Genomic DNA, 17,743 nt, shown 5'->3' on the forward strand with positions numbered 1-17,743 from the left:
CTATGACACATACCTATCGTTGACCACTTACTCTTTTCACCATGTCTGAAAAACCAGCTGAAGCCAAATTGTGGGGTGGCCGTTTCACCGGTGCCACCGATCCTTTGATGGACCTTTACAATGCGTCTCTTCCTTACGACAAAAGAATGTACGATGCCGACTTGACAGGCACCAAGGTCTACACTGAGGGCTTGAACAAGTTGGGATTGATCAACGACTCTGAATTGCAGGAGATCCACAAAGGTTTGGAAGTCATCAGAGAAGAATGGAAGAACGACAAGTTTGAGGAAAAGCCTGGTGACGAGGATATCCACACCGCCAATGAGAGAAGACTTGGTGAGATTATCGGCAAGCATATTGCCGGAAAGGTCCACACTGGTAGATCCAGAAACGACCAGGTGGCCACTGACATGAGAATCTACGTCAGAGAGAACCTCACTAAGCTTTTGGAGTTCTTGGGTACCTTCATCAAGGCGATCTTGAAGAGAGCCGAGACTGAGATCGACGTCTTGATGCCCGGCTACACCCACCTCCAGCGTGCTCAGCCAATCAGATGGGCCCATTGGTTGTCGATGTACGCCACGTACTTCACGGAAGACTACAATAGATTGAAGCAGATCATCGAGAGAGCTAACAAGTCGCCTTTGGGTGCTGGTGCCTTGGCTGGTCATCCATACGGCATTGACAGAGAGTATTTGGCTCAGGGCTTGGGCTTCCAGGGTGTCATTGGCAACTCCTTGGCTGCTGTGTCTGACCGTGACTTTGTTGTGGAGACGCTCTTCTGGTCTTCCTTGTTCATGAACCATATTTCTCGTTTCTCCGAGGACTTGATCATCTACTCCTCTGCTGAATTTGGCTTTGTCCAGTTGGCGGATGCATACTCCACTGGCTCTTCGTTGATGCCTCAGAAGAAGAACCCAGACTCGCTTGAGCTTTTGAGAGGCAAGTGCGGTCGTACTTTCGGTGCCTTGTCTGGTTTCATGATGTCTTTGAAGTCGATTCCTTCCACCTACAACAAGGACATGCAAGAAGACAAGGAGCCCCTTTTCGATGCCCTTACCACCACCGAACATTCCATTCTTATCGCTACCGGTGTCATCTCCACGTTGAAGATCAACAAGGAGAACATGGAGGGTGCCTTGACTATGGACATGTTGGCCACTGACTTGGCTGACTACTTGGTTAGAAAAGGAGTGCCATTTAGAGAGACCCATCACATTTCCGGTGAGTGTGTCAGAACCGCCGAGGACCTCAAATTGTCAGGTATCGACAAGTTGTCCCTTGAGCAGTTGCAAAAGATTGACTCTCGTTTCGGTGAGGATGTTTTGAGCACATTTGACTTTGAGGCCAGTGTGGAGAGAAGAACCGCTATCGGTGGTACTGCCAAGAGCGCTGTGTTGAAGCAGTTGGCTAACCTCGAGTCACAACTCAACTAATTTAAAGATTACATGCCAGGTCTATGAAGGATTTCTTAAGTATGTAAGCAGGAAGTGAAGAATATATACAGATCAACTGTAATGTAATGATCAACTGTAGAGATCAAATGTCCTTGATCGAGTGTCTGATCGGATGCTCTAATGTCTAGACGCTGCATCTTCTCTCCATCCGCCGGGCGTGGTCTTTAATGATGGACTCCGAGGTGGGAGGCAAATGAATTTGAGACAGCCTGGGGGTGGAGTAGCAATTAATGCCCGGATTAGTGCGAGCGGAGTCGAGCATCTCGCGAAGTCCGACCTGTTTTTCGGAAGCGGACGATGCCGACGACAACATTCTCTGGTAACGCTGGAACTCCTTGGTAATATCGTCAAGATCGATAAAGGAGTCGCTACTCCGAGTCCCTTCGGAAAGAGAAGGCGATAAGGCTGAACCTTCTTCGGGGATGGAGGAGGAGCGTCTAGCGGACTGGAAGGATGCCTCGAGCGAGTAGTCGTAGTTCATGGGTGAAATATTTCCAAAAGACATGGGGAAACGTAGGCTCTTTATATCTTGAAAACTGGTAAAGCACCTGCATGACCTAGCAGACTCGACATGTCCAGCCGGGTAAACTCTGGCCACAACAAAGGCACTTCAGCCTCTATTAGAGTGGGGCCGGAGTGTATAAGGCCCGTGGTGGGTGTGGATTTTTTTAGGCCGATGCGCAGAGTGATGCAGTTCTTGACATCAAGCCTGCCGCACCAGCTCAGATCCATCTGGCCACACCAGCCTATGACTCCACCTCTGCTGGCCGAAACAAAGATAAGGTTTAGGCTCTGGGAAGAGGCTGATTTCCAGATGTCTAGCTGTTGCTGCCGTGGTGCACCGAACTCACCTTAACCAGGCTTATCCATCTCTTGCACTAGTCTTTTTCTGGTCAGTCATCAAGCGCCTGGTACCCAACGTGTGCGCCTGTGCGCCTAATTACGATCAGGGTCTGCACGAACTAAATAGCCGCACAGTCCCTGACCAACCTCGAACAATCCAGAGCCCTTGCATACAGACCGTGGGGGAAGGCCGCCTTGTGGAGAAAGTAGCAGATTTGGAAAGCCTCGTGTTTCGATGAGGCCTCGCTTGCTTCTGGATCCTGGCCTTTGCAGATCCACTCCGATCGCTATTCCGATAAGCTTTATCAGCAGGCCACGGTAAGCGTGGAGTCAAAATAGTCGACGGAGTTCAGACGGAAACAGCAACAGACAAAGTTAAAAAGGAAAAACAAAAAAATTTACAAAAACTGGCGTGGACCAGCTGGCCCTGGTGGAAAAGAAATGTGTACCGACTCGAGGGCGTCGGCTGCGGGCAGGACCCTGCTTATATACCCTCGATACGAATTATTATTTTGCACCTGCCCGAGACACCTCCTTCGGTGTAACACCTCTGAAACAACTTACCCCTGACTCTCTGACCTCTGTATCGTTTTCTTGTGTTTATAAAATGACTTCTGTTAACAAGATCCCCAAGGAAAACTTAATGCTCGATCCTTTCGAGGAAAACAGCCATTGTGAAACTTTGACTTCCCAAGCCTACCTCACCGCCAGAGATGTGGCTATAGCGTTAAGCATTCCAGACTCAAAGCTTGTTGTCATTGCCTCTATCTTAGAGTCTATGGCTTGCCTCCTTCCTAGAAAGGCTCCCGCTTCGTTCGTTTCGGCTTTTGTTAAGTTACTTGTGGCCCACATTGCCGATAATAAGCTTTTCGAGGGCTTGGTGAAACGCTTTCGGGAGGGGGTGCCCCCAGAGTGGAATCTGCTTCTCCGTGGCGAGAGGCTATCCAGCATAGGCGCCATCTCCTCAGTTTGGAACCATTGTGCTGGCCCGCCCGAGCTTACTTTGAACGAGAACCTAGCTTTCATTACCTGTTTTGTGGAGAGCTTACCTGAAATCTTACAGGCGGTGGGACTAGTGCCCAGAAAGGATGTGGAAGAGTTGGACACGGACGTGTTGGCCGGCTCCATTAGCTCCAAGTACGCCAAGGAATCCAAAGCTGGATCTACAGTGAACTTGACAAAGTTGGCACAACTTGTTCTTCGTGACGATATCGGCGATGTGGGGACCTTGTGCATTTTGCATTCTGCCAGGGCAACTGGCGAGGTTCTTACTGCCGCTGGTAAAACCACCGACCTTCCTGAAAATAAAGCTGCCAAACGTATCTCAGCCTATATTTTGGAAAGGCCTCACTTGGTGTACTTGGCCTTGAGGGGACTGGCGCCTGGTGCGTTGACCATCATAGAGAAGCACTACCAAGCGCAATCAGTTTCCTTCGATCTGGCTATCGATGATCCTCCTTTCTTTATCAGTAGCTTGTTGTGCCATGGTGTCAAATTCAACTTTTCCAGTTTCCCCGTTCTTTACAAGTGTGTTGAACTTGCTTCAGAGAGAATCGAGGCCTTAGCTTTCCACAATATCACTGGCTTATACAAGTTGCACAATTCCAAGGCTCGGAGCATGTCCCTTCTCGCCACTTTATGTGATGCTATTTACTTGGTCAGCCGCAACATAGGTATTCAATTTGAAGAGATGTTCGATCAGGTCCCTCTTTTCCAAAACGTCTTCAACTACTCCCCACTCCCACCATATCCCAAATTGAACAGCTATTTGCCAGCAGGTAGCAGCATGTCAACTGCGGCTCCTGAGCTCGAGCACTTGGGTCCTGTTTTGATGTTCGGCTCGATGGTCTCTTCCTTGGGATGCCTTGTACGTGCAGCCAGCATCGTGGCGACCTATGAGATTCGTGAAGTTACAAAACAGGAAGGGTTGGCCTCAAGTGTCAATGACAAGTTGACAACTTACCGTGTTGAGAAAGTGATTGCGAGTATCATTGCAGCCATGGTAGCTCTCGACACGACTGAAGGGTTGCCATTGAATGACTTGATTAGGAGGGATTGCATCGAGTCATTGAACAAGCTTTTGTTATTCTGCAGAAAACATACTACGGAAGAGGTCAACTTAGAAGGTGAAGTCTTTTGGGTCACTTTGTTCAACATGGCGAATGATGTATGCTACAGCGACATCGCATTGTCGCCTGTGATTTTGCAGACCTTAGATATGCTTGTTGAGAAGGTTGAGCTCGGCGACTGCGAGGATTTGGTAAAGTCGGCGTTGGTACCATTGTATGCTACGTTCGATGACGGAAAAGTGTCTTACCCAAGTACCGGCAGTATCATTGAGTGGGATATAGAAGGGTGTCAGTTAGTTTCTGTGCCTCGAGAAGAATACGAGTTCCTCAACGCCGAAAGCCCGGGTGCTTCCGCCAAATCTCCAGGTGGTGGATCCTCGATCAAAAAAAGTGCAGAAGTTTCGAAGAAGAAATGATGCTCGTCTGACCACCCTCTATTTGGCTGCAAAAAGTGAGCGCGATAGTATGGAAACCGCTAGATTCCTGCACGCGCACCAAGCGGTCCTACGTATTTTTTCAGGCGATGATCATCTCATAAAGACGTAGAATTCACCATGGTCTTAAAGTCCACTTCGGCTGGTAATGTCTCTGTGTACCAGGTGGCCGGCTCGAACGTCTCTCGTTCGTTGCCAGACTGGATTGCCAAAAAGAGAAAGAGAGATCTCAAAAGAGATGCCGATTACATGAACCGTGTGGAGCTTATCCAAGATTTCGAATTCAGCGAAGCATCCAATAAGATAAAGGTCACTCCCGATGGCCAGTACGTCATGGCGACGGGAACTTACAAGCCACAAATCCATTTATACGATTTCCTGAACTTGTCCTTGAAATTCGACAGACACACTGATTCTGAGAACGTGGACTTCACGATCCTTTCCAATGACTGGACGAAGTCAATCCACCTCCAAAACGATAGATCCATAGAGTTTCATACCAAGGGTGGTATCCATTACAAAACGAGAATACCGAAGTTTGGTCGTTCATTAGCATTCAACAAGACAAACTGCGATTTGCTTGTGGGAGCTTCAGGCAACGAAATCTACAGACTCAATCTTGAACAGGGACGTTTCCTTAATCCATACGTTTTGGATACTGAGGAAGGAGTCAACCAAGTCGATATCAACCCCGTGCATGGTCTCGTGGCAGCAGCTCTAGAAGAAGGAACTGTGGAGTTTTGGGACCCTAGAAGTAGGCAGCGTGCTGCTAAGCTTTTCGTCAATGAGCATCTTGGCGACTCACTACAAGTCACCGCGGCAACTTTCCGTAATGACGGTTTGAACTTTGCATGTGGTACCTCGACAGGTAAAGCATTGATCTATGATCTTAGAACATCGACACCTTCTGTGGTCAAGGAGCAGGGTTATGGATTTGATGTGAGCAAGATCATCTGGATTGATGAAAATTCTAACGACTCCGACAAGATCCTCACATCAGACAAGAGAATCGCCAAGATCTGGAGCAGATTCGACGGTAAGCCCTACACCTCGATGGAGCCCAGTGTGGATATCAACGATGTCGCATACGTCAAGGAAAGTGGTATGTTCTTCATGGCCAACGAAGGTATGCCCATGCATGCTTTTTACATTCCACATCTCGGTCCGGCGCCAAAGTGGTGCTCTTTCTTGGACAACATCACCGAAGAGCTCGAGGAGAAGCCAACGGATGCGGTCTACTCCAACTACAGATTCATCACCAGAGACGACGTGGCCAAGTTGAACTTGGGCCACTTGATTGGATCTGGTGTCTTGAGATCTTACATGCATGGTTACTTCATCAACACCGAGTTGTACGAGAAGGTCAATTTGATTGCCAACCCCAACTCGTACAGAGACCAGAGAGAAAGAGATATCAGAAAGAAGATCGAAAAGGAGAGAGAGTCCCGTATCAGATCGACCGGTGCTGTCACCAAGAGCAAGGTCAAGGTCAACAAGAACTTGCACGAGAAGTTGGAGGGCAAGGATGTTGCTACCGACGACCGTTTTGCCGAATTGTTCGAGAACCCGGAGTTTGCCGTCAACGAAGAGTCTTACGAGTACAAGCAGCTCAACCCTGTGCGGTCCACTAAGGATGTTACTTCCACCGAGCGTCCTCGTGGTTTGACTGCTGCCGAGGAGTCTGATGAAGAAAGAATGAATGGTATTCAGGAGGAGTCCGAGAGTGAAGAGAGCGAGGAGAGTGAAGCTGAAGAGGACCCTGAAGCTGTGAAACGTAGAGGTGAGAAGGTTGCCAAGGAGATCAGCAAGTTGAGAGAGCGTAAGGAGCGTCAAAAGGAGACCGAGAGGTTCATGAATGACATGAAGGCCGTGACTCAAAACGAGACGGAGGCTAGAAATGCAGAGACTTTCGACAAGCAGGTCAGCAGACTCGAGAAGGTGACTAAGAACAGAAAGAGTGACGAATCGAGACTGCGTCGTCATGGAAAGGGCGAAATGGAGATGACTTTCAAGCCAAAGAAGGAGAAGAAGCCCAAGTTCAGAACCGATGAGGACGAAGAGGTGGATGAGACGAAGAAGGGTAGAACCAAGCAGCGTTTTGCCGGCAGAAGAAGCGCAGGTAAAAACCAGTTCAGAGGCATGTAAACTAGCATATAGGGTAATGGAAGAAACGACTGAATTTGTTGTATTATGGGTAATGGTGGTGATGAGCATTTGCATAGTGAGGCTATCGGTGTTGATAATCCAGACTGCGAAACTCATCTCTACATGTCCAGAAACAAGGAGAAGAACCAGAGCACACTACATAGATACTATGCCCAGCAGGAAAGGGAAGCTGGTGTTCTAGAGAGCAATCCCCTGCTTCGGCCGAAATATGTTCAAAAGGTGGAGTCTCTACCGCAGGCTGAAAGGTGGAGACAGACTGTGACGACAGAGATCTCGGTGAAACTTACCGATATTAGCGATCCGAGCCTTAATCTCCATGAAATACGTTCACTTAACGATGAATTGAACAAGCTACATCGAGAGAAGCGTGCGTGGGAGCACCACATCAAGAATCTTGGAGGAAACGACTACATCAGGTTTTCAAAGAGCCAGGGTATATACGTTGATGGTGTACGTTACTATGGTCGTGCTCGGGAGCTTCCGGAGGTGCTGAAGAAGGAGCCCCTGCTGGAGAAGACCGAGAAGCCGTATGTACCTTTGGACTATTACGGGTCTTTTCAATTCGGAGAGCCCATCGATGCCGATGAGCAGTATGTTCAGGGTCAGATCAATGCCGCTCTCGGTAAGCAGATATATCCAGTGGAGGCTGTTGCTCTTGAGCAAGACCCCGATCTTCCGACGAACGAGGATGTCAAAAGAATGCTCCTTGAACGGCAGAAAGCCTTACTCCGAGCTCAGCTCGGTGCATAGAAACACTCAAGCCGAAATGGCCTGCACTAGCTCACGAAGATTCACGATATTTACATTAGAAGCCTTGTAGGCCTTTTCTGTCTCTTCGATGCGGTCTGCAAAGACGCTCTTGCAGCAGTCCCTGACCACATATGTGTTGAACCCTGAGTTCAGCGCATCACAAGCGGAATGTAGAACACAGAAGTCGTAGGCCAAGCCCACAAAGACCACATCGGTGACATTTTGCTCCATCAAGAAGTCCTCGATCTCTGTGTGGTGCACTTTCCAGCAGTCGCTGAAGCACAGGTAGTATTCACGGTCCTTGAGGTAACCTTTCCTGACAACAGCCGTGGGTACGACCTTGGCCACGGAATTGCCAAATTTATCCAAGATTTTGGGCTCAATGTCGGCTCCTGGCGTTTCTTGGATACAGTGATCGGGCCAGACCGTCTGTGGGTGTTTCTTCACTTCACCTGTTTTGCTGTTCTTCTCCCCGCAAGGATGTTCAAACTCAATTTCTGTGAATGGTTCAGCATTGTGTCTCAGCGCAAACAGGCAATGGTCCTTGGGGTGCCAGTCCTGGGTTATCACCACGGCCAGCCATGGGAACTTTTCAAGGTTGAGCAAAGTCTCAATCTTCGGCACAACCTGGTCGCCCTCGGGCACACCCAAGGCACCGCCTGGAAGAAAGTCTTTCTGAAGGTCCACAATGACTAAAGCTGGTTTTAGCATAGTAGGTGTTTCGAGTAATTGGCACCGGATTTCTTGAACGGGCTCCAGATCCGTCCCTGGCTGGGATGCAGGCCATGAGGCTGCCCCCTAAGCTTTGCTCACATCAGGGTCATACGAGATGTACCTTTGGGGGCAATCTTGTAAGATTTTTGAAATGCAGTTTTGAAATTAGCCGCTCAGGTTTTTATGGGATTCCGTGAGGCTTGTGTCGGACTACAGTGTAGAGATCTCCGCGGAGGTCAGTGTGAGTAGTAGGAATATTGCTCTAGATGGAGCCATGCTGCAAATTGGCCCACCACTTGAAATAAGGTTTTAAAGTGATCGGCGGAAATGGTGCTGAGAAAGATCAAAGTATGACGTGAGACAAGCACCATATGGGTTCTCTGGTTCGATAAGTTGGTCAGATATCTACAACAATGGTGAGATCTAAATGCAATATAGTTTTGTAGATGTGGAGGGCATGGTGTGCCCCGGCTATGTTACAAGTTGTAGATCGTGCTATAGTGCGGTCATGAGGAGTAGCTGGATTTCAGGGATATGTTAGGAAGCTGATGTAGGTTCCATGACGTAAGCCCAGGAAGTAATGAGTCTTCCATGTTTTCCAGTCTCTAAGACCCTCATTATCACCAGCAGGCCATGCAATCTGCCAATGGGCATGGATCAAATTCAGTGACGCTTGTCCATCACATTCATTACCACTCAGTCGTTCAATCATTCTTCCACGAACCCAGAAACATGTGCTTAGCGTAAGCAAGCTCGTGGTTGCTAGATTTGGCACCCATCTGGTCGACATCCGGCGAGAAACTTGTGATTGGAAGAACCATTACGTCTTCAACAATACGTGGCTTTTGAAGCCCGGTGAACATCTTCCAGTCAACAAGAGTCTCCACCACACCCTCATCTCTATTCTTCTGCGGCTGTGCCAAGTTGTTCAAGTATTCGAAAACCAGATCGGTCCAAATTCCCGGACCTGTCCAGTTCATGATGTCGCCGCCTTCATCTTTGCCCAACACCTTATGAAGCTGCCCTTTCTTCTGTCTCGTGAGAGTAATCTCCGTAATTGATGCAATCAACTCACGCAACTGCGGGTGGCCAGCTTTGGCCTGGATGGTCCACTGGCAGAACTGGATTCTACGAGCGTACCATTCTGCCCAATCGGGCCGGTCAGGGTCTGCTTCGATGCCCACCACAAGACCTGCAGTGTTGGGCTGACCAAAGACAGTTTCGTTTGCCGAAAGCCACAGATCGATGGGCTTGAGCGCCGTGGTGTCGATGTCCGAGTAAACTCCGCCTCTGGCGTACAATATGAGGTACCTGAAGAAATCAGCCTTGAGAATGCTCTTGGGCATCAGGTTCCATGCTTTCTTCACGTCAGGAACAGACCCGTACAAGTCGTTGATCAACAAATCACACTGATCGTCTGCAATCACGTAGTGCTTGTAGCCGGGATTCTTCTCCTCCCAGCCTGTCTGGAACCGCTTGTACTTTGTAGGGAATGCTCCATGCTCAACACCAACCTTCCACGTCTGCCATATGTTCTTTTGAAAACCTTTCCGAGGCTCGTACGGGAACTGGAAGCTCAATTGCTGCCTTACCGTTGCCGACGTGGGAAGCCTGTTGATATTGTTGGTGTGTATATCTTCGGCGTGCTGCTTCCAGTTCACATTCTGTTCCTGCTTTCGTTGAGCCTTAAGACCACTCGAGTTGTGCTCTGTATATGTTTTAGGATGTCCCGGCGTTAGGCTCCCGAAAAACACCGCCACGAAATACACCACCGCCACCGCCACCATAGCGGCCCTTAGCTTTTTGGGGGTGTTCATGAAGAAGTGTAGTTGATGAAAACTGGCGCAGCGATGTGCACACCGATCCAAGTGGGTTGACGAGCACCAAAAGACGGATCTACTGATTTTTCCATAAAAGAGATGATGAAGGGAGAGTAAAGCACTGATTTTCAAGAAATGGTATTTTTGAAGTGATAAATCTTAGCCTAAACGGTTGAATCGGCATCGTGGCTGCGAAAAGGTCGAGGCTGTGAATGGTCGCTCGAGCGGCTAAACTGCCTCCCGCCTTTTGGAAAAAGAACCCGGTGGATCAGCAATCTTAAGTATACGACCTTTTCTTTAAAATTTGAAATTTTTTGAAAATGTGTAACATTCTCGAGAATGCCGTATAGTTTAGCTGCATGGCCGACGTGTTTCAGCCGTGAGGGAAGGTCGTACCTGATGTAGTCATCCATATAAGATATCTCACAAAGCATAAACCTTGTGACACATCTGCAAATTTCATTCAACATCAAAAGACGAAATTTAAACGTTTTAAACGCGTTACAGTCCATGCGTTGAACAATAGCGTCTTTCACCGGAAGGGCTTGGCGCAAGGCTGACAGGAGACTGCCAAGGGTGCACAAATTGCTGCATTTTCATATAAATAATACTCTCTATATAATAACCACAATGTCTAAATCCGATAAATAAAATTCCATGTAAAGCGAAAAACGAGTGAAGGAAACCTGGGCCGCCACCATGGCCGCCCTGTTGTAAGGAGATTTTTTCCCTTTTGAATTTTTGAGTATAATTTTTTTATCCCATCTTCTTTCGCTTTGCCCATGTAAATAATAGTAGTAATAATACACATTCTTGTGAAGTTAAAATGCCAAACACAACCGAATTGAAACCAAACTGCAAGCGTAAACTCCAAAGAACATGATCTGTGAACAACAAAAGTCAACAAGATAAAAAAATTGAGAACGAACAACGGGTACTGTGACACCCGTCAGCCGTGTAAGTGAAGAAGAAAAAAAGCGTCCTTCTAATCCCATTTGTGGATCAAGAAATTTTTCCTTTCATCTCTTCTGTGTAAGATTCAGACAACCATAATAAACCTCGCTCCACTGGCAAGGTGGGCGGGCGAAACCAGCAAGATCGATTATTTGTAAAAAAATGCAAAGATGAAACAGTAAAACGACAAAAAACAAACTATGCGAAGTGATATCACCTCAACAACCACCGGCTTACCACCAGGAAGTGCTCTGGTTCTGGTTACCGTAGTTGGAGGAGTAGCCCAGGGGTCTGGAGTTGCTAAAGTCATTACCGTAACTGGAGCCACCGTAGCCACCGCTTCCACCGAAGCCACCGCCACCTTGTCTTCTGAAGTCTCTAGTGGCGCCGGATCTACCGCCGAAACCACCGGATCTACCGCCACGGCCACCGCCGCGACCGTAAGAAGACTCTCTGGAGATCTTGACAAGGAAGTCAGGAACCTCCTGGTTGGCCTCGGTCAAAAGAGAGATCATGTCCTTGACAATGATCTTGTTGTTTCTGTTGAAGAAAGAAGTGGCGATACCAACGTTACCAGCACGACCGGTACGACCGATTCTGTGGACATAATCGTCAATGTCAGTAGGCAAGTCGTAGTTGATGACGTGCTGAACGTTAGGAATGTCCAAACCTCTGGCAGCAACGGCAGTAGCGACCAAGATAGGGGCAGTACCGCTCTTGAAAGCGGCAAGAGCCTTCTCTCTCTCGTACTGGGTTCTGTTACCGTGAATGGCGGTGGCGGGGAAGCCTTGGTCGTACAAGAAGTCAGCCAAGTAGTCAGCCATTCTCTTGGTTTCGGTAAACACGATGGTCAAGCCATTGTCAGCAGCAGACAACAAGTCCAAGATCACAGATCTCTTCTCATCGTCTTCGACAAGCAACACCTTCTGGGTAATGTTGGCGGAAGTGGAACCCACTCTACCGACAGACAAGAAAATGTATTCCTTCAAAAAGTCTCTGGCCAACATCTGGATGTTTCTTGGGAAGGTGGCAGAGAACATCAAGGTCTGTCTGTCTTGAACGTCAGGCATGTCACACTCCTGAACAATATGTCTAATCTGTGGTTCGAAACCCATGTCCAACATTCTGTCGGCCTCGTCCAAAATCAAGTACTTGACGTTAGCCAAGGAGACACGGCCTCTCTCCAACATATCGGTCAAACGACCTGGGGCAGCGACCAACAAGTCGCAACCTCTTTGCAAGGTTCTCATCTGCTGACCAATGTCAACACCACCGTAGGCGACGGCGGGACGAACCCAAGATCTGTAACAGAACTTCTTGGCCTCATCGAAGATCTGGGAAACCAACTCTCTGGTTGGGGCCATGATCAAAACGGTAGGGTAGACCTTGTTGAAAGAGAAGGCACCAGCAGTCTCTGGGACTGGGAGGGGACCGTTCTTGTAACACTCAGACAAGACTGGGAACAAGAAACCACCAGTCTTACCGGAACCAGTCTGGGCACAAGCCATCAAGTCTCTGCCGTTAGCCACGATTGGCACGGAGTATTTCTGAACTGGAGTAGGCTTGGTGAATCTAGACATAGTGATGTTTTCAACCATAAGCTCGTCCAAAGGAGGGGCAGTGAAGGAGGTGATGGCATCAGGCACATCATCACCAGAGGCCTCCACGGGGATGTCGTCATAATTGTCAAAGTTGATACCAGAGGACTGGACACCTTCCTCTGGCAAACCAAACAAGTCGACCTCGATTCTCTCGTTACGAGGAGAAGGCTCGTGCTTGCCATCGGCCCACCGGCCCTGGCCGGAACGTGGGTTTGGTTTGTTGTCTCTGCCGGCAAATCCACCACGGCGACCGCCTCCGAATCCAGAGCCGCCACCGAAACCAGAACCACCGAAACCGGAGCCACCGCGGCTTCCACCGAAGTTACGGCCACCAGAGCCACCAAAGTCGTTGCCACCGAAGTTTCTGCTTTGGCCTTGAGGTCTGTTTCTCAAATGGGGAGGAACGTATTGACTCTTCTTTGGCTTGTCAGCGCCGTTACCCTGGGCCGAGCCGTTCTGGCCAGCAGGAGCGCCGTTGCCGTTAACAGAGAGTTTGTTCATATCCTGTGCTAGGTCAGTCATGTTGAATATACTAGTTGTTATTCAAATGTGAGTAAGAAAAAAAATTAGCGGATGATCTTCTACTTTTGTATTCCCTGCGTATTGCTTTTTGATAAAATTTTCTCGGTCACGTGAGACATCTTCTCTTTCCAGATATTGTCTCCTCACTATGGATTTAAGCTTTTTTGAGCGTCACCCTCGATCGATAATGAATAGAAGCGTTATTTGCACGAATAATCAAATTCAAACATGTGTTCACGGTGGAGCCAAGCGATGCTGTTTCAAGATAAGCGACTCGATCACGTGACTTTGCCCTGCTCGCGCGTGCTAGTTGGTCTAATTTGGTTTCTTTTTTTTTTTGCTAACGGTTGCGAAAAGCTTTACCAGGCTTCTGGATGGCTATATTGCACCCAATGACATCTCTTCACTATAACACCAAATATTAATCAATCAGTCATTTCTAAGCATCGTTTACGAATGTTCAGTTTCATCAGACCCGCCAGACGAATCACCGTATAACAGAATGGTAGCGTTGGGATGAGTGTAGCACTCTCTGTCGTCATTGTAATTGTGACCTGTCGGAGTCCGTATCTCGTTGCCTGGCAGTGGAACAAATGGCTCGACCAAATTGTAATCTAGCATTTCTTCATCCGTTTGTGTTCCTTCTGCGTCACTCTTTCTCGAATCCTTCTTGAAGTCAAGTGCTAGCTGCAGCAGTTGATCTTCCGACAGTTCATCCTTACCATCGTCGGACCAATCAATGTCAAACTCGTCATTGTCATTGATGGTCAACTCTGAGAGGCGATGGCCGTCGCTGGTCTGAACGCCATTACGCTGATGTTGCTCGAACTCGGACTTGTTTTTACCCGTGAGGAAGTGAGAGAATGGCCTCTGTTTCTCACGAACATTCCAATTGAGATTTCGGCTCACTGAGTCGAAATATTCCGTCTTTGACAGTCTGACCGTGGGAAATGGGAAGGCGCTTGCTTGAACAGTGACATAATCGCCCTTGTTGAGCTCCGTGCGAACCTTACCGTCGAAAGATGCCCATGCGGATGCTCTGCTTTCGGCTGGGACCTTTAACTTGAGAAACATGCCGTCTGGAAGTAAGATTGGTCTGAAGGAGAGTGTGTGTGGACAGATGGGGGTGACCAGAATAGCACTCACGCCTGGGTGAACAAGAGAGCCACCAGCTGAAAGAGAATATGCCGTAGAGCCTGTTGGAGTAGCAATGATTAAGCCATCGGCTTGGGCCACAGTAAGAAGAGAGCCATCTCCATAAAGTTCTAGGTTGGTAACATATGGAGATGGGCCTCTGTCGACAACGAGCTCGTTCAAAACTTGCTGCTCGCAAATTAATGTTCCGTCATAGCGGTGGATTCGACAGGTAAACCTCATTCTCATGTACGCTCTAACACCTGTGTCGAGCACAGTGGTCATTCTTTGCTTGAACTGGTCAAACTTGAAGTTTGTCAAGAACCCAAGGGAACCTAGAGCAAACGACATGACTGGGGGAACAATTCTCTGGAACAAATTCAGGACGTACAAGACCGTACCGTCACCACCTAGCGTAATAACCAAATCAAAGCCTTCAGGCTTTCTCTTGACGAGATCCTTGTTCCAGTATTTCAACAAGTGCTGGGCTTTAGGATATGTCTTGAGAATGGAGGACGAGCTGAACCTCGTCAGATGTTTGAGATTAGCATCCACATACACCGTGATATCCTCGTTCCTGGTGAAGAGCCATTCAACAACCTCTCGCGTCAAATAGATCAAAGAATTATCTCTGGCTTTCGTCACAATCATGATAGCCTTCACATGAAGCTGGATTGTGGCCTTGGCGATGTTTTTGGTGAGCATACGAACTCCATTTGCGGTTCTTGCTAGGTCAGTGTGTGAACGGACTTCCTTCAATTCCTCAGAGCCAAACTTCTTGAGCATCTGGGTTGTTTGGCCTCCTTCTCCAAGACGAGCATCTCGCCTGTCCTGGCTCGCCAGTGACAGCCTCGTTTTATGGATCTGATGTCCAAGAGAGGAGGTTCTTCTTGGTTTATTAGGCATCTGTAATGCGCAAAGAAGAAACTAATTGTGATGATAATCAACAGTTAGCAACCTTGAGTGAAGCGGAAAAAGAGCTTGATCTTTATGTTCCGAAGCAGTGATGGATCTTTGTGTTCCTTGTTGTTCAAGATACTGTGCGGTATGGTCGGTTATAGCCATGTGCACCCGCAGTGCGATCCGGCCTGTCTAGTTCGTCAAGTCACAGACAGATGGAAAGCCAATTTGAAATCACAATTTGATAATATGAAAAGCTGAAATTTTGTGGGTATTACGTAGACGTAACAATAATTATTTAATGAGTCTCACCTTACTTCGTCTCCAGTATACGGCACTTCCAGTTGCCGGCCTTGGGGTCTAACAATGGCAACGATGCTCCAAGACACCAACCAATTTCGTTGTCAGCGATCTTTCTAGCCGTCCTCAACTCTCTGTTCAAGGGGATGTTGTAACCTGTGTGGAGCATGGCTGAAATGAAGGACAAGTCAAGACACCATTGAGGCTCTTTGTCGAGCTTCTGCAATTCCTCGCTCTGGAAAGTGGTCTTCCAAGCGCTCAGACCCTTACAAACAGCGGAGGTCAAATCTCTCAACTCTTCAACGGTGAAGGAGCCGGGGAAGCCCAAGGGGTTGGTTCTGTCGTAGAAGAAGGAGAAGACGAACATGTCAGAGGCCTTGTGGAAAGCCTTGACAAGCGAAGGCTGGTAGACACCGTTGAAGGAGCAAGGCTTCTGCTTACACTCGGCCTCCATGTTCAACACCTCTTCAGCGAAGAATCTACATCTTGCAGCAGAAGGCTCGCTAGGACCCTCGAAGTTCACCTTGTAGAACTCGTCCTCAGACGCCTGAACCAAAATGTCCTTGGCCGAAACACCAGGAGGAATGCAGGGGTTCATGAGGGTGGATGCAGCAGTGGCTTCCTTGGCGGCAGCCTTGGAAGCGTATTTCGTCAAGGTGGTGTCCTGGGCGGCCTTGATGACAGCAGCGTTGACCTTGTTTCTTCCTTCCATCAAGCCGTAGCCCAAGTGGGAGAATTGGTAAAGCTCAAAGTCTCTGTCACCAAAGCTGAATTTGTACTTGTGGTCACCCTCAGCCAACACGTCGTTGGCACCATTGAACTCAGGCTCGAAGACGATTTGTGTGGAACCACCACCAAGGTCGAAAACAGCGGCGGTAGGAAGCTTCTCGGAGGAGCCGATGTTACCCAAAAGGTAGTTAGTAGTGATCCAGGCGTACACACCCTCGTCCTTACCGTCCATAATGGAAATACCATCGCCTTCCACAACGGCGAAAGGATAGTCCTTGGTCAAGTGGTTACGGACCTCCTTCAAGATAGCGTCCGATTTCTCAGCACCCAACATTCTAAGACCAGCGGTGGCCTTGACAGCCACTGGGGTACAAGACTGCTTTTCCTTGGGGACGGTTTGTAAAGCCACCTCCAACAAGGGGTCCAAAGAGGCAGCAGCACCCTTGGTATCAGTGTCAAAAGAAGAAAGTCCCGGGTTGAGCATCTTGAACTCCTCGTTGAGCACTCTTGGAGGAGACACACAGGTGTCGAAGGAGTACACGTGGACACGAGATCCACTGGATCCAGCGTCGATCATGATCACGTAGTCAGTCTGGTCACAAGCACCCGAAGCACCCTTTTGGGGCTTTTCAGCAGGGATTTCAACGGGCTTATCGGCAGCTGGTTTATCAGCCACGGGCTTCTCTGGAGATACGTTGGCGACTGGCTTATCAACTGGCTTTTCCGCTGGCTTTTCGGCATCAAGCTTGTCGGCCTTGTTTCCCTGAACATTAGGACTGGCCTTGTAAGGGGCCTCCATGCCCTTGTGAGCAGAACCTTGCAAGGTGTTTCCAGCTTCCAAGAGATCCGAGTTAGCAGGAGGTTTCACCCGAGCAGCAGACTCTGTGTAGTGGCCAGCAGACACGGCAAAGTACGTCAACACAGTGAAGACGACAAAAGCCGCCACTATCACGCGGAGGTTGCGTGTGTTCAAAACAGACATGGTGGTCGGTGGTTCTTTTTCAGATTGACAGGGCTAAGGAACATATTCGCGTCCTCTGCAGGCAGGGACCACGCTTCGGCAGGAAAGGGTAAGTAAAAAGAGGCGTTCACACGGCAAAGATAAAGTTTAAGTTTATTTGAGGGAAATCGAAGTGGGAGTTTTTGCCTGGTGAGCTTGGAGAGTAGACCGTGGCTTTTGAGCCTTTTCGATCTGATGCATTGAGAAAAGTCCCCCATGCACATTCCCAGGGTGTGCTGGTTGCTAATCGTTGATCTACGTCTGTGGTGTATGATCTCGGCTTTTTGGATATTGGGATTTGTCCTACAGCAATACTTTTACAAAATTTTCGATAAATCAAAGCAATAATC

The 17,743-nt window shown here is 48.5% G+C and overlaps 10 protein-coding genes across 10 annotated transcripts; 4 read left to right on the forward strand and 6 right to left on the reverse strand.

Annotated features, from left to right (window-relative positions):
- Nucleotides 1-41: 41 nt before the first annotated feature.
- On the forward strand, nucleotides 42-1,436 carry ARG4 (argininosuccinate lyase; the record flags this gene model as incomplete). Its single annotated transcript, XM_024859492.1, has 1 exon — nucleotides 42-1,436. The coding sequence occupies one exon, from the start codon at nucleotides 42-44 to the stop codon at nucleotides 1,434-1,436; it is 1,395 nt and encodes a 464-aa protein (XP_024712464.1).
- A 145-nt stretch (nucleotides 1,437-1,581) lies between these two features.
- Nucleotides 1,582-1,962, reverse strand: C7M61_004169 (uncharacterized protein; the record flags this gene model as incomplete). The annotated part of the gene is made up of 1 exon (XM_024859493.1): nucleotides 1,582-1,962. The coding sequence occupies one exon, from the start codon at nucleotides 1,960-1,962 to the stop codon at nucleotides 1,582-1,584; it is 381 nt and encodes a 126-aa protein (XP_024712465.1).
- Nucleotides 1,963-2,907: 945 nt separating this feature from the next.
- C7M61_004170 (uncharacterized protein) lies at nucleotides 2,908-4,785 on the forward strand (the record flags this gene model as incomplete). The annotated part of the gene is made up of 1 exon (XM_024859494.1): nucleotides 2,908-4,785. The coding sequence occupies one exon, from the start codon at nucleotides 2,908-2,910 to the stop codon at nucleotides 4,783-4,785; it is 1,878 nt and encodes a 625-aa protein (XP_024712466.1).
- Nucleotides 4,786-4,923: 138 nt separating this feature from the next.
- ENP2 (ribosome biosynthesis protein) lies at nucleotides 4,924-6,948 on the forward strand (the record flags this gene model as incomplete). The annotated part of the gene is made up of 1 exon (XM_024859495.1): nucleotides 4,924-6,948. The coding sequence occupies one exon, from the start codon at nucleotides 4,924-4,926 to the stop codon at nucleotides 6,946-6,948; it is 2,025 nt and encodes a 674-aa protein (XP_024712467.1).
- A 123-nt stretch (nucleotides 6,949-7,071) lies between these two features.
- Nucleotides 7,072-7,719, forward strand: ISY1 (Isy1p; the record flags this gene model as incomplete). The annotated part of the gene is made up of 1 exon (XM_024859496.1): nucleotides 7,072-7,719. The coding sequence occupies one exon, from the start codon at nucleotides 7,072-7,074 to the stop codon at nucleotides 7,717-7,719; it is 648 nt and encodes a 215-aa protein (XP_024712468.1).
- Nucleotides 7,720-7,769: 50 nt separating this feature from the next.
- Nucleotides 7,770-8,430, reverse strand: PNC1 (nicotinamidase; the record flags this gene model as incomplete). The annotated part of the gene is made up of 2 exons (XM_024859497.1): nucleotides 7,770-7,796; nucleotides 7,825-8,430. 2 exons carry the CDS (start codon nucleotides 8,428-8,430, stop codon nucleotides 7,770-7,772), a joined length of 633 nt encoding a protein of 210 aa, XP_024712469.1.
- Nucleotides 8,431-9,137: 707 nt separating this feature from the next.
- OCH1 (Och1p) lies at nucleotides 9,138-10,250 on the reverse strand (the record flags this gene model as incomplete). Its single annotated transcript, XM_024859498.1, has 1 exon — nucleotides 9,138-10,250. One exon carries the CDS (start codon nucleotides 10,248-10,250, stop codon nucleotides 9,138-9,140), a length of 1,113 nt encoding a protein of 370 aa, XP_024712470.1.
- A 1,190-nt stretch (nucleotides 10,251-11,440) lies between these two features.
- Nucleotides 11,441-13,330, reverse strand: DED1 (DEAD-box ATP-dependent RNA helicase; the record flags this gene model as incomplete). Its single annotated transcript, XM_024859499.1, has 1 exon — nucleotides 11,441-13,330. One exon carries the CDS (start codon nucleotides 13,328-13,330, stop codon nucleotides 11,441-11,443), a length of 1,890 nt encoding a protein of 629 aa, XP_024712471.1.
- Nucleotides 13,331-13,780: 450 nt separating this feature from the next.
- C7M61_004176 (NADH/NAD(+) kinase) lies at nucleotides 13,781-15,250 on the reverse strand (the record flags this gene model as incomplete). Its single annotated transcript, XM_024859500.1, has 1 exon — nucleotides 13,781-15,250. One exon carries the CDS (start codon nucleotides 15,248-15,250, stop codon nucleotides 13,781-13,783), a length of 1,470 nt encoding a protein of 489 aa, XP_024712472.1.
- Nucleotides 15,251-15,677: 427 nt separating this feature from the next.
- Nucleotides 15,678-17,375, reverse strand: GDA1 (guanosine diphosphatase; the record flags this gene model as incomplete). Its single annotated transcript, XM_024859501.1, has 1 exon — nucleotides 15,678-17,375. One exon carries the CDS (start codon nucleotides 17,373-17,375, stop codon nucleotides 15,678-15,680), a length of 1,698 nt encoding a protein of 565 aa, XP_024712473.1.
- Nucleotides 17,376-17,743: the final 368 nt, after the last annotated feature.

The sequence above is a fragment of the Candidozyma pseudohaemuli genome (genome assembly GCF_003013735.1).
Source record: "Candidozyma pseudohaemuli strain B12108 chromosome Unknown scaffold00012, whole genome shotgun sequence".
In the NCBI taxonomy this organism is placed as follows: domain Eukaryota; kingdom Fungi; phylum Ascomycota; class Pichiomycetes; order Serinales; family Metschnikowiaceae; genus Candidozyma; species Candidozyma pseudohaemuli.